Source organism: Conger conger, chromosome 3, assembly GCF_963514075.1.
Source record: "Conger conger chromosome 3, fConCon1.1, whole genome shotgun sequence".
NCBI classification, from domain to species: Eukaryota; Metazoa; Chordata; class Actinopteri; order Anguilliformes; family Congridae; genus Conger; species Conger conger.
The window spans coordinates 7,126,198-7,140,730 of record NC_083762.1 but is presented as its reverse complement, the minus strand read 5'-3'; the positions used below and the strand labels follow the sequence as shown (position 1 = coordinate 7,140,730).

The 14,533-nt window shown below is 47.7% G+C and overlaps 1 protein-coding gene across 1 annotated transcript; it reads right to left on the bottom strand.

Moving 5' to 3' along the window:
• Window positions 1–3,076: 3,076 nt before the first annotated feature.
• On the bottom strand, window positions 3,077–8,221 carry LOC133123151 (uncharacterized). The gene is made up of 3 exons (XM_061233450.1): window positions 6,094–8,221; window positions 4,071–4,379; window positions 3,077–3,420 (listed from the first exon to the last, which is right to left on the bottom strand). The coding sequence occupies exons 1-3, from the start codon at window positions 8,219–8,221 to the stop codon at window positions 3,155–3,157; spliced, it is 2,703 nt and encodes a 900-aa protein (XP_061089434.1). The 3' UTR covers window positions 3,077–3,154.
• Between the last annotated feature and the right edge of the window lie 6,312 nt (window positions 8,222–14,533).

Below are 14,533 nucleotides of genomic sequence, written 5' to 3'. Positions count from 1 at the left end.
AACAAATCATTTAAGGACTGATAATGGTTTGCTAAATGTGTGACTGCAGTTCAGTGGCAGGTAGTAATAAAGTCTAGAGGAACGATCCAACTCCCAGCCGACTAACAGCAACTCCAATTTCTTGGAATTTCTCGGAAGAAAAGTATATAGGAAGAGTGTAATTCACAGTGAAATTAACAATAAAGCTACATTTTCTTTTCTTGTGTTATTAAAAGGACAGAAAGTAAAATCAAAATGCATAGTATTGAATAGTATACATCACAGTTGTAGCAAGAGAGGGAGAGAGAGAGAGGTATGGTAAATGGAATATAAAATTGTTTTGTTTTGTCATGGGAAGCTCTGGCATTCAAATGTAATTCCATTCAGAGAAACTTCTGCCATGTCATCCCATAAACCAAGGGTGTCAAACTCCAGTCCTGGAGTCTGCTGGTATTTGTGGTTTCCTTTCAATCAGCAGTCAATTAAGGCCTTGAGAGCAAGGTGTGTGGACTCTTTAGCCAATGAAAGACTTTGAAATGTATCTCTCGTGCTGAAACACACCAAAAACCAGCGGACACTGCGGCCCCTCCAGGACTGGAGTCTTGACACCCTGCCATAAAGCACTCCCCCCTCATCTCTGTCCACCCAGTAGTATTAGTAGTTTCATTCAATGTCATTCAAATCACACATATTGTACAGCATTCAGGCAATATTGTCTAATCCTGAGTTTCAACAGTGCAATCCCGGCGCAGTGTTCTTCTTCTACAGATACATCACACGATCTCACAGTAATGCCATGGTCCTCCAGACACGTAACATATCAATGGGAAGAGTGAACTGCAGGTGAATACAGGACTGTGCAAAAGTCTTAGGCACCTGTATAACACTCTGTACAGACACGATTCTTTCAGAAATAATAAGGTCCTAAGTAAACGTACTATACATTTTACATTACATTTTAGTAATTTGGCAGAATAGTTAAAAACTGAATCAAATCAATATTTATTTGTGACCACCCTTCGGCGTTAAAACTGCATCACTTCTCTGAGATAGCCAACGCTGTCCTGCAGTTCTATAAGACAATCAGCAGGGAGGTTGTTCCAAGCATGTTGGAGTACTTGCCACAGTTCTTCTGCAGACTTTGGATGGCTCCTTGCTTCTGATCTCAGACAGCCTTGATCAAGTTTTTGCGTAAAAAAAAGTACTCAATTACAGTAATATGTTACTTTTTTAAATTAAATACAAAAATGTCTCGGTAAAATGAAATCTTTTGGAAAATGAATGTTTGGAAATCTTAAATGTGTTCTTTTATACTAACACACACAAAACAATAAACATATATATACTAGAGTCTAGGGTGCCTAAGACTTCTGCACAGTACTGTATATGGTAAAGGGAAAGACAAACAGAGACACTCTCACAGTCTGTCTATGGTCAATAAAGTGAAAAAGATGGTTGGAATCATTTTCTTGTCTTTGTTCGCTGGACTTTGGTTCCGTAACCTGTAACTTGTTTTAGTTTTTTTTCTCCATGCACACAAAACAATACTGCATTCTCTACCTCACATACAAACACACACAAATCTCAGGGAGACAGGATTCATGGGGAAAACAACTACAAATACAATATCAAATAAACAAAAATAATGAATGAGTCGACAAATAAAATGCAGTATTAAAAAAATAAACTGCATATGCATATATGCAAACACATAATATGTTTCTGTGTATATACAAATGGGAACACTCAAGTGCATCGTACAGAATCTTTTTCTTGTAATTTGCTTGCCTTTCCACACGTAATCTTTTTTTACTGAATGTCCCATTAAATACTATCATCAGCCCTGCCTGTGCTGCTGGATCCACAGCTAGCCAAAATACTGACACTCCCAACACAGTGCACCCAAGGGCTTCATCATGAAAGGGCTACCCTTCAATCCCACCAATTAGCTCATAGTAGACTTATAACTGTGTTTGGTGTGCCAAAACACTCTTTGCTATGTGTATCTCGAGCCTAGTAGATGTCTGCAATGTATGGAATGTGTAACTGCACTTGACAGGTGTGTGTGTGTGTGTGTGTGTCTGTTTGGCATGTTTATTAATAATCTACTATACTTTACCAAGCGTATCATAAGGACTATATCAATAAGTAGGATTACAATAAGTTTTCCCATCATTAACACTTGGCACTTTTTAAAATTTAAATAAAGGACCAATAAATGTACTTCATCCAGCTATCATTTCTTCTGAGACAAAGCCAACACTTTCTTTTTACTTTCTATTTCTTTTCTTTTATCCGCCTCTCTCTCACTCTCTTCTCTTTTGTCACCCCCCTTCTTGTTTTTGCTTTTTCTTCATGCCATAAAAGCGTAACTGAGATGCCCCACATCACTTGCCTCTCTTGATCCTTCTCTTCTCCTCTCCTTCACTCTCAGAAATAAAGGGATGAAAAATGCCTAAAAAGGTACAAATTCTAGTCGCTGGGGTGGAACCCTATAGATACATAAAATTTGGGAAATTTGATCCTCGAAGAACACAAATGCACCTCCACTTCATTTCTGAGAGTGTTTCATCACAAGTCTTCAGTCTCGCCCTCCTCGCTCTCCTACGCCCCCCAGACCTGCGTCTCCAGGTCACTCAGTCCCTCCTGGTTCTCCTACGCCCCTCACTCAGTCCCTCCTGGTTCTCCTACGCCCCTCACTCAGTCCCTCCTGGTTCTCCTATGCCCCTCAGACCTGCGTCTCCAGGTCACTCAGTCCCTCCTGGTTCTCCTACGCCCCTCACTCAGTCCCTCCTGGTTCTCCTACGCCCCTCACTCAGTCCCTCCTGGTTCTCCTACGCCCCTCACTCAGTCCCTCCTGGTTCTCCTATGCCCCTCAGACCTGCGTCTCCAGGTCACTCAGTCCCTCCTGGTTCTCCTACGCCCCTCACTCAGTCCCTCCTGGTTCTCCTATGCCCCTCAGACCTGCGTCTCCAGGTCACTCAGTCCCTCCTGGTTCTCCTACGCCCCTCACTCAGTCCCTCCTGGTTCTCCTACGCCCCCCAGGCCTGCGTCTCCAGGTCTCTCAGTCCCTCCTGGTTCTCCTACGCCCCCCAGACCTGCGTCTCCAGGTCACTCAGTCCCTCCTGGTTCTCCTGCGCCCCTCACTCAGTCCCTCCTGGCTCTCCCGCGCTCCTCAGACCTGCGTCTCCAGGCCGCTCAGTTTCGGGGTGAGGATGCGGGGCGTGACTCCCGAGTTGAGGTCCCTCTCGAACTCCAGCAGCTGGCCCATGAAGTTGAGGTTGGGCGAGACCACGGGCCGCCGGCTCTTCACGTACTTGTAGGCGTCCGTCATGGTCATGAGCGTGTGCTTCATCAGGTAGGCGATGACGATGGTGGCCGAGCGGGACACGCCCGCCTGGCAGTGGACCAGCACGCCTCGCCCGCCCTGGTGAGCCTCCTCTGTCGGGGGGGGGGGGGGGGGGGGGGGGAGAGAGGAACAGCGGCCCGTCATCAGTGAACACAATCTGAATTTCAGTCTCCATTTTGCATTTGCGTTCGTTAAAAAAAAGCTTTTACCCGTTTCTCTCTGGCAACAGAAATGATTGCCCCGCGTCGCAGATTAACCAGTAGATCAATCGACTAACGGCTAAAATTAAGAGAGAGGATTGATCCGAATGGCAGAACTCATGAAAATGCAGCCGTTACTGCCTGGGCCCAGTATCGCCCCATTATCATGGAAAACACGAAGTAAGACCGGTTTCTATTTCAGTCTTCCTCTACCGGGCCGCTTTGTTTTCCGACAACAAAAGAGATGTGATCACCCACGCACACAAAGCAAAAACACAGGGGCAGACATCATCCGCAAGCAAGCGCACGAAAATAAACACCACTGCCGGCTGCCAGATCTGGGGAAGACAAAAATAGCTGGCTGAGACGAAAAAAAGCAGCCTCGTTTTCCCCGCGGTAGCCACAGGGACTGCAGTGTATACACACGTACGTGCACCGCTTCGTCGAAAACAAAACTCCTGTTAACATTTGGAAGAGGGGAAACGTGCGGGAAAATTAAAAAAACGGTTTTCTCCACTTTCCCGACCGCCGCGGACGCTCACCGATGAACTCGAACACCTCCTCGAAGTATTGCCTCAGGTTCTGCTTGCTGCTGTCCGTGGCCGGGAGCCTCTTGTAGCGCACCAGGCCGGTGGTCAGGTGGTAGAGGGGCAGGTGGGTGGTGACGTTGACCACGAAGCCGACGTTGAGGCGCAGCAGCAGCTCCAGGTCCCGCGCGTCTCGCTCGTTCCCCAGGAACAGGAAGGGCAGTATGGGGCTGAGCGCGGCGTTCTCCACGTCCGGGGTCATCGCGCCCTCGTCCGACGGCGAGGGGGGGCGCGGGAGGGACGACGGGGGGTCGCAGGGGTACGCTAGGCCACAGGAAGCAAGAGGAAGAACACAGAGAAAGGGAAATGCTCATTAGAAAAAATGAAATGTGAGAAATTCCATCTTGTCGAGAGAAATTACATTACATTACAGTAATAGCACTTGGCAGACGCTCTTATCCAGAGCGACATACAAAAGTGCATACCCATAACCAGGGATAAGTGCGCTGAAAGACCCCAGAGGGAAGTACAATTTCAACTGCTACCTGCACAACAAAGATAAGGAATAGGGCCTATCTGATCATCAGATTTTTTTTTTTTTTTTTTTTTTCGTAATACTGCGACACGCAAATCTATGAATAAACTGCTTACCTAGCCAAACAAAACTAGCAAAGGTATCGAGAGAAATAGAAATGCTTTTACATTTTGGTGATACCAATAAGAGAGACATAGAGAGCAGGGGAATGAGGGACAGGCAGCCAGAGACGGAGATATGCAGGAGAAATAAATGCCTCAATAATAATCTTTTTGTTTTGTAAAAAAACAGGAAAATGTAAGCAGTGATATTAAAAAAGAACTTAAAATGCATGCCATTTTGACCACGGTGTAGAATGTATTAGGTTATAATGGGAAAGCTCTGAGGAAAAGGGCACCATGGGGATGTAGGCAAAATGAGTTATATAATGACAGGGGGATTGGAAAACAAAACCAAATTGCTGACCGTAGATTTCTATGCTTTGCCATTTTTAAAATGAGAAAGCAGCTTAATCTTCCCTTGTCAGACTTCAATGTCAGCAACCTCTTTTCCAGAGGAAACCCACATTAATTCACTTTTTATCCTGCTTCTTATCACCCTCTTTCACATTCCCATAATCTTTTCTTTCCACGGCTAGAGTTATAATTACTCACTCACTATCCCCAGGCTCCTTCATCAAGCCAAAAGTTACAATAATATTATATCAGGAGAGAGAGTGTTAATTTAAAGAGAGGGTGGGGAGGTAGGGGGTTAAAATGGAGGAAGAATGAAAAAAGAGGCACAGAAAGAATTAAAACAGTATACAATACAATCCTGGCCTCTCAGATGTCTTTGAACTCAGCCAGGAGGACCCATGTGATAAGTCACATTACATAATTCTTGGGACATGATTTAAGAATACCAGAGGCCACAGCGGGGACATATCCGTCGACAATTCAAAGTGTTAAAATTAGCGCTGAAGTGAGAGGTAGTCAGGATAAAGGGGCGAACTCTGAGTACTGAGATAAGTAATTTATAGAACCTCTCAGATCACAAGCTCGCTTGTGAAACCACAAACACAGAGGAGTACAAAGAGCTGATGCGGCTGTTGGCCATAAATCATAAATCATACACAAAAACTGGGGCAGACACAGAAATAATCTGAATAATAAAAAAAAAGTGAACGAGCCCTTTAAAGCAGGGGTGTCAAACTCCAGTCCTGGAGGGCCGCAGTGCCTGCTGGTATTTGTGATTTCCTTTCAATCAGCAGCCAATTAAGGCCTTGGGGACAAGGTGTGTGGACTCTTTAGCCAATGAAAGACTTTGAAATGTATCTGTCGTGCTGAAACACACCAAAAACCAGCGGACACTGCGGCCCTCCGGGACCGGAGTTTGACACCCCTGCTTTAACGGTAGCACTACAGCTAAATAACCCATCACCTGGTGTCCAGTTACAGTACCCCAACATCAACGCAACACTGCCCAGGCCGGGACGCTGCAGATAAAACTACACGAGGCGCGTACCTTTCCCGCTCTCCCCGTTCTGCTCGCGGTTGAGGGAGTCCAGGACCAGGTGCAGAGACTGAGCGGAGGGCAGCGGGTGAAGGGGGGGCGAGGGCCCGCTCTCCCGCACCCTGGCCCGGGGCTCAGTAAGGCTGGCGTGGGCCGACGGCGGGGGGGGGAAGTGAGGCGGGGCGCGGCGAGTCGGGGAGCGGGGCGGGGCGGAGGGGAGGAGCGTCCCGCCGCCGTTCGGCTCCCCGCCCCCGGGCTCCTCGCCCTTGGTCCACAGCCTCTTGAGCGACTCGCGCCCCGCGTCGCGGTCCGCGCCCGAGCGGATGAAGTCCAGCACGGCCGTCTTGCCCTGCTGGAGCCGGCGCCGGCCGGCCCGGTCCGTCAGCTGCGCCTGGGTGAACTCCCGCAGGTTGCGGCAGTCCAGCACCACGGCGCCGGTGCCGTTCGGACCGCCGCCCTCGCGGCCCTGCGCGGGCGTGGACCGGGTCATCTTGCGGGCCAGCTCCTCCGGCCAGATGGTGCGCACGCTGTAGTCGTCGTCGTCCGCGGCGGAGAGCCCCCCGGCCGAGCGCGCCCCTCTGTCCGCCGGCCCCGCGCCCCCCCGGCCCGCCCCGGACCCCTTCCCGCCGCCCCGGGGGTTGTAGGCGATCACGATGGGGTCGCTGCTGCAGTAGCTGCAGGTGGAGCTCCCCGTGTGGCTGGCCTTGGGGTTGCAGCCCGCCACACAGCTCTGGAGAGCCCGCAGGGGGGCGGAGGAGGAGAGGGGGGCGCACGGCAGGCAGCCGCCGACCAATTTTTTGCGGAGCGCGGCCGGGCTCTGGAAGTCCGCTCCTCCCCGGGAGCAGGGCCCGCAGCCCAGCGGCCTCAGCAGCCCCGCCTGACAGTCCGACATTGTGCTGTTGGAGGAGGAGGTGTTGGTGGTGGACGAGGCGGACAGGCAGCCCGCCAGGTTCTTAAGGCCCGTGACCCGGGAGTTGGACCCTCGGCCGCCGCCGCCGCCGCCGATCCCGCCGATCCCCCCGCCGCCGCGGCAACCGGCCGACCGCCCCCCTCCCCCGCAGCGGACCAGCCTCCAGCAGCCGCAGGGGTGCGCGAGGTTGAGGGTGCAGGCGTGGTCCGGGCTGGGGAAGCCGCCCCCTCCTCTGGAGGAGCTGCGGGAGGCGGGCGGGCCATGCCGGGGCGGTCTCTCCCGGCTGCGGGACGGGCGCGTCTGGCTGGGCTGCTGGGGGAAGGGCGGCGGGGGCTGAGGGAAGAGGGGGGAGAGGGCGGGGTAGCGGGCGCCCAGGACCGACGCGTGGGGGACACAGTGCTGGAGGGGCGGGCAGGGAGGGTTGGAAGGGGGCCGCGTCGGCCCCGATTTGGAGTTCTCTTTGTCGCCCGCGCAGGGCGCCTCTTTGAGAGCTCGGGGTGGGTGGCTGGCTACCGGGGCGTAGGACTGCAGAGACACATCCTGGTCCCTCTCCTTCCCGAGCTTCGGATGCTGCCCCTGAGCCGGAACGAGTCCCAAGACCCCCCCTGGAGACACCGACAGCTGGCTCTGTGGATGGTGGCTGCTGGCCTGAGTCTTGTTCTTGTTCTGGGGATGATTCTGGAGTTGCTGAACCGCCCCTCCCTCTTTGCCTAAAGTGCCCCCGGGTTTTCTTCCCCCTTGCCCCAGACCCAGGTGCAGAGAGACCTTCTTCTCCTTGTTTCCCTTGACGCTCCCGCTGTGGCTCAAGCTGCTCCCCGGCGATTTCCCTGGCAGGGTTCCCCCAGGACCTCCGCCGTTCGCCCCGAGGGAGAGCTTAATATCTATCGCGTGCGTGTGCCTGTGACCGGAGGAGCCCAGGGTCACGGTCCCGTCGCTGTGCCGGCTGTGAGCGGGGGCGTCGCCATCGCCGTTGACCACCGTTCCTCTCTCGCCCTTGGCTCTCCTCAGCCGGGAGGACTTGCGCCGCCGCTCCGAGGAGGATGAGGAGGGGCAGCCGGGGTGGGGCCGGGACCGGGCCTGGGGTGGGGGCGGGGGAGGCGGCAGTACGCTCCTGGCGGGGGCGTCCTGGGGCTGCTGCGGGGCGGTCTGGGGGGGGCCGTCCACGCGCAGGGGCAAGCTCTTGGGCCGCTGGATCACCACGATGCGCTCGTCGAGAGGGAGAGGAGGCATCTGGGGCTCAGCTGCTGGGAGGGAGAGAGGGAGAGAGGGAGAGAGGGAGGAGGGGAGGGTGAGAGAGAGATAGAGAGGGAGATAGAGAGAGATAGAGAGGGTGAGAGAGGGAGAGAGAGGAGGGGAGGGTGAGAGAGAGATAGAGAGGGAGATAGAGAGAGGGGGAGAGAGGGAGAGAGAGACAGAGAGAGATGGAGAGGGAGAGACAGAGAGAGATAGAGATAGAGAAAGAGAGATACAGAGAGAGAGAGACAGTGAGAGAGATAGAGAGACAGAGAGAGGGGGGAGATAGTGAGAGAGGGAGAGGAATAAGGAGAGGAACAGAGAGGGAAAGAGACTGTTTTATTTATCTTGTCATGTAAGTAAAGTCTACTGGAATTAAGAGAAAGAGACAGAGAGTTTTGAAGAGTTCTAAGGTGACAACAGTGAAGCTCTTCAGTAACGGCACATACCTCTCAGTGCATCCAAGAACTAGACACATAAGACACATTAGAACTGGCACTGCTGCTAATAAGCTGTGTGACTGCCATTTCAATTTGCTACAGTAGCTATTTTTGCCATAAGCGCATTGCTACTACTACTCATTGAACACTTTATTAGGTATTTATTGAACTTCTTTTTTTGACTTATTAAGTCTTCTGCTGCTGTAGCCTGTCCATTTAGAGGTTTGATGCTTTGTGTGTTCAGAGATGCTCTTCTGCATACCACTGTTGTAATGTGTGGTCATTTGCATTAGCTTCTTTCCTGTCAGCTTTGACCAGTCTGGCCATTCTCCTCTGACATCTTTCATTAACAAGATAATCGCATGAATAATTAGGTTTACAGTCCTAATAAAGTGCTCAGTGAGTGCATATCCATTCACCTATTTCATCACAGACAGTTCTGTGCAGAAAACTCAACAAACTTGAAACATAATTCATAAATGAGCTGTCACTACAACTTTTGGTTCCTTTATCTACAGATACTGTTTTATCAATTAATTCAATCAGACACATTTATTCTTGCTGGTTGAAAATGTGTGCTTATTTGAAATTAATGAAATCTGAGAAAAAAGAATATGTTGTTCACTATACAGTCCTGATCTGTATGTTTCTAATGCCGATGTTCTGATATTGATTGCTAAAAACCTTGCATCATAAACATGTAACATTTCATTACAGCTAAATTGCATCTTCTAAAAGATTTCCTTTATGCTATGTCAAACTGCAGGCTTCAACATTCTGAACACTGTACCAGAAGAGACAGGGGTATAAGCCTGCAGAAATCCAGACCTCAGGTTAAGTATGGCTACACTTGTGATTTATTTGAGTCATTATATACAGAATCTATTATTAGAACATTTGTTCACTGAACGTACATTTGTTCACTGATTCGGAAAAAAAGAAGCATAGAATAAGGTGTGTTGTATGTAACAATGTAAGTTTGTGGATGCCCTTCGGAATGTGTGTGTGAATGGATGTGATTAAGTGTTGTTGACTTGCACTGTCAGTGAATCTGGGTCACTGAAAACTCATCAGCAGCTATGCCGACTGTACAGGCTCAGACTGAAAGTTGATGAACATGTTCTATTGCATTCATTTCATCACTGCTGTGTGTGTGTGTGTGTGTGTGTGTGTGTGTGTGTGTGTGTGTGTGTGTGTGTGTGTGTGTGTGTGGATGACCCGTGGAAACACAAAGGCTTCATTCTCAGGGAGACATGCAAGTATATCCTCTTTCTGTGATTTGTGATTTGCCTTTTAATTCATTTTAAAGTGGTTAGACATACATACATAAACAATATGTATTAGGATAGAGAGTAATAAGCCTTTGGTTTCAGCCTATTCCTTTTCTGGTCACTGACTGTGTGAATTTTATTGTGTGAAATGGACTGGTGTGAACATGTATGATGATGTTTTGTCTGTCACATATTCGCACAATGTGTTCAATTTGTTCCTTATAAAGTGTGACCAAAATAAACTATATTCATTCATTCATCCATTCATTCATTCAACAAGAAAATGAATATGGAATATGGGGAGGCAATATGGATACAAGTTGAACACAAAAGAAAAACATTTTCAAATGAAAAAATGGGAGAAATGTGTGTGGCTGTGCAATAATTGAATCCAGGAAAGGCTTCATGCATAAATGTATGGGGACATTTGCATTAGGGGGGAGCTGAACTAAAGGAATTATCTTAAAGGCCTGTTAATGTAATGAAGAGATCTTTCCCCATTTCAGAAAATGCCGGTCTGTCTCACCCATCAGTAAGAACGATACCCTTATCATATGGTGCCACCATAGTTTTTGAACTGTGCCAGTCTATAAGCAATGCTCTGTAAACTGACTTCCATTCTTGAACCAGCAGTCTCCTACCCAACATAATGGACATATATTGTGGGAGTGGGATCTCCCAACAGGGATAGAAGCAGGCAAAACTAAAACCTCCTGACCAATAAATGGATCCAGCAACCTGGATATGATATCCTCCTTTTTCCGCTTTGAACTAGAAAACTATTTGTATCTCTCACCAGATTTGGACTTATTTCTCCATTGCTCTACCCCACTGTTCCTTGTCATCTTAATATGATAACCATAATGAAAATAGCTATGTGAAATTAGCTCTTCAAAAACAAACGAAAAAAACAAACAACATGTTAGCCACACAAAGTAGGCTGGATGTACATTAGGGGACTGTTTGGTAGACTGGGGTATCTGGGATTTTTGTAAGTGAAAATACTTAAATTAAAATTGTCTACTAGTCCTGCTATGCTTTTTACAAATGTATTATTATCAATACTATTTGTTTTTAGCAAAATTATACAGTAGCAGTAGCCTATATTTTGCAAGTCATTTTCCTCAGCAGCAGTTAATAAATGTTCATACTTCAATAGTGCCATAGTATCAACCACACAATCCGAACGTGATCCTCCTTCATTTCAGACATTTGCATAATTCCATGGCCGTCCCGTCCACATAAATGAAAGCAACTTCCTGCCATCACCCATTTCATGCATCTGTGACATCAAATCCAACGATGTAAACATGTATTTACATATGTAATTTATTGATTACGCACAGCAGTGAGTGGTGAGTAGTAGGGCAGGAACACAGCAGCCTAGGAGATGCCTGCAAGACCTGAGGGAAAACTCTCCTTCTACTACGTCGTGTATTGCTGGACGTATCACATGTAAACTGCTTGTCTAGCGCCTATTTCTAATAGTATTTTACCGCTGGAAACTTCACAATATCCAGTGTAAATTCAACTCTAACAGACACGTATGATTCCAACTGGGACCATACACTGCATGTAATCTGTAAGAGTTGCTTAAGCACTGACGATTTTTTACTGTGCACAACGGCGAGATCAGAATACGTTGTTGAAAACGGGCCTGCTAGCAGTAGACCAAATCAATAATGACCATAAACCGACGTTCCTCCTGAAATAACATACGTGCGACTACGCATCCTCCCTGAAGCCTGTTTGCATGTGTCCCAGCTGAGAATAAGCAGAGGATTTATATCACTGACAGCAGAAGCGCCCTTTGTTTCTCTGGGTGGTGAAAAACACTGAACCACAATTCCTAGCTTCCACAGCTGCACTGGGTAGCCTCCACATCACACCAATATCAAGAACGGAAGACATACACACAATACAAGCAACAGCCACGCGTAATAACAATAGTACTACTAATAATAGTGACAACAATAACAATGATCATTATTATTTTTTACTCAAACATAGGCCTATAGCTAGGTCCGTTACCCGTTCTCTGTGCGTAGGTAAGACGGTTGCATCCAGCTTTCAAATGTCACTCGTCTGCGCTGTTGACTGTGAGGCCGTGGAGACCCGTCTCTTGCAGCCTCTCAAATTCCCTCAGCCCAGTTGTGATTTATTTATGAATAATATAGCATGTGCCAGTACTGCCGAAAATACCACCCGAAGGGAAACGGAGGCAGTGGGCTGGTGCCGAGACAGAGGTGAGTACAATTTTCTGCAGCCCCGTTAAAAATTCATGCGACTCTTGTATTTCTCACGCTCCTCAGCGGTTGGAGGCATCACCTCAGGCTGCCTCCTCAGGGCGGAAAATTGTTTCCGGCCAAGTTAGTGATGGAAACGCACAATGAGCGACTTAAACTTAATCTGGATACGATTTATATTGATTAACAGCACAGTCATATAACTTATAGCCTACCGTAAACATGTTTTTTTAATGCATATATAGACATCGTGTTGCTTACGTGTAACAGTTACAGGCGCATCATAATTCTGCTCATTTATTTTTTACACCTTCCGGGACCGGGTGTACAGGCTATTGACTCAATTCAGCTGCATTGGACAAAACATCCGCAAACATGTGGCCTGTCGATACTGCAAGATAATTAAATAAAAGCAAATCACAACACCACAAGGAATGAATCCGAAAACAGTTGGGCCACTTACGTTAGGATGTACCCTTGCGCCGTGTCGTCATGTCATCTGAATTGAAGATATTCTTGCTGTTTCACAGTAATGCTGTTCGCTTCCAGACATGTAGCCTATCTCTTCTTATATTCTATAGGGATGCAAAAGACTGAACAAATGCGGTACTCTTACTCATCCGTTAAGCCCTGAGTTTTCAGTGATTCATTGTCAATTAAAAGTAATGTAGATGTGCGGGGATAGAATTGTCGTCAACGAACAAAAAAAAACAGACTTGTTGCAAGTAACATTAAAAAATAAAAAAAACTGGCACGGTATCGTGCCGGTGTGTGTATGTTTGTGTGTGTGTGTGTGCGTAAGCGTGTGTTTGGGGGTGGGAAGCTAGAGGGGAGGTGGGATTTCGGCAGCGGGTGACATCATCCTAGACCAATGGACGCGTCGGTTCTGACGAAGCGTTGAGAAATTGTAATTTCGTATCTTACACGTGCGTCGCCGTCTGAAACTGTCTGCCTGAATGTTTAGTGTATGAGAGGGAGAGGGGGAGCTAGAGAGAGAGAATGAGACCGTGAGACCGGATATGAAGAGAGATGCGGAAGGGGTCTCTCAACTGGATGCTATGCGATGTGATGGTCTAATTATGTAACATATAGATCGATTGTGTTAGGGTAGTTTTTAATTAAACATGCAACTGTTCACAGTGAACACACATGCTTGTTTGTCTCTGACATGCACGCAACGCACAAACACATGCTCATCGGCCACTCGCTTGTTTTCTGACATGTATTCAGATAGACAGAGAGAGAGAGAGAGGGAGAGAGGGAGAGAGAGATTTTCTCTTGTCATGTAAAGTGAAGTCTGCTTGAATGGAGACTTTTAAAACCCCATTTTGTTCACTGTCTCTTTGTCTCGGTTGCGCTTGCTTGTGATGGTACATCTTACGCAATCTCATGTCAGCATTAATTCACTTTCATTTGGTAATGTTTCCTGGCACCTCTTTCCACTTCCTGTGCATTAGCACTGCCGAGTTAAATTTAAAACATAATGTGATGTGAAACGCCAAGTCAAATATGGCGAGAGAGAGAGAGAGAGCAAAAGATGACAGAAACTGTGAGAAAAGAGATTTAACAACAAAAGCAAATGATAGCACTTAACAAGAAGGTCCAGCCTTCCCTCCCTGTCAACATTACACAAGGCCCCATCAATCCCCCACAATGAAAAAAACTGCTATAAGTTTTCCCTGTCACGCCCCCACACACACACACACACAGCTGCCATGTAAATAGGGTTTTCAGTCCTATACACCAACCCCTAACTTGCCCCCCCCCCCTCCCCCCCAACGTAACACACTCCAGGTTGACAGGTGATGCTTTACTTAGATAGATAGATACTTTATTCATCCCAAGGGAAATTTTAGGCATCCAGTAGCTTATACATACACACATATACACTCACAAGTACTCAATAAGTACTTCTTACTCAAAAGTAAGAAGTAAAGAGCATGTGAAGTGATTACAAAGGCCTAGGGACTGGCCCTGTGATATATTGACCATGATAAGGTGCTATGGTAGTGCAAAAGTACAAAGTAAACAGAAAACAGTAAACAGTGCAGGGATTTACTCAGTGCTTGTTGTTGTACGGGCATACAATGAGTGTGAACTTGACACCATGCCTCCATAACCAACCTATAAAACGGTGCAAAGCCCCCCCCCCCCCCCCGCCCCTGGAATCATCAAAAACAGCTGGCGGTCATATAGCCTACATAGAGGACATCAAACTACAAAGTCGGAGCATCTTTCATGCTAAAACTGCCAAAATGGGAAATTGCTATTTGTGACTTCTTGTTTAATTCATCCATTGTTGTGGCACACAATTACTTCAATTTCATTGAGCAAGAAATGTTTTTATTATTT

What these genes read in the sequence shown, in the direction of transcription:
- LOC133123151 (XM_061233450.1), bottom strand. Translation starts at nt 8,221, where the DNA reads ATGCCTCCTCTCCCTCTCGACGAGCGCATCGTGGTGATCCAGCGGCCC. An exon ending in GAACGGGGAGAGCGGGAAAG is followed by an intron (nt 4,380 to 6,093) that starts GTACGCGCCTCG and finishes CCTGTGGCCTAG; the next exon opens with CGTACCCCTGCGACCCCCCG. An exon ending in GGAGGTGTTCGAGTTCATCG is followed by an intron (nt 3,421 to 4,070) that starts GTGAGCGTCCGC and finishes CCCCCCCGACAG; the next exon opens with AGGAGGCTCACCAGGGCGGG.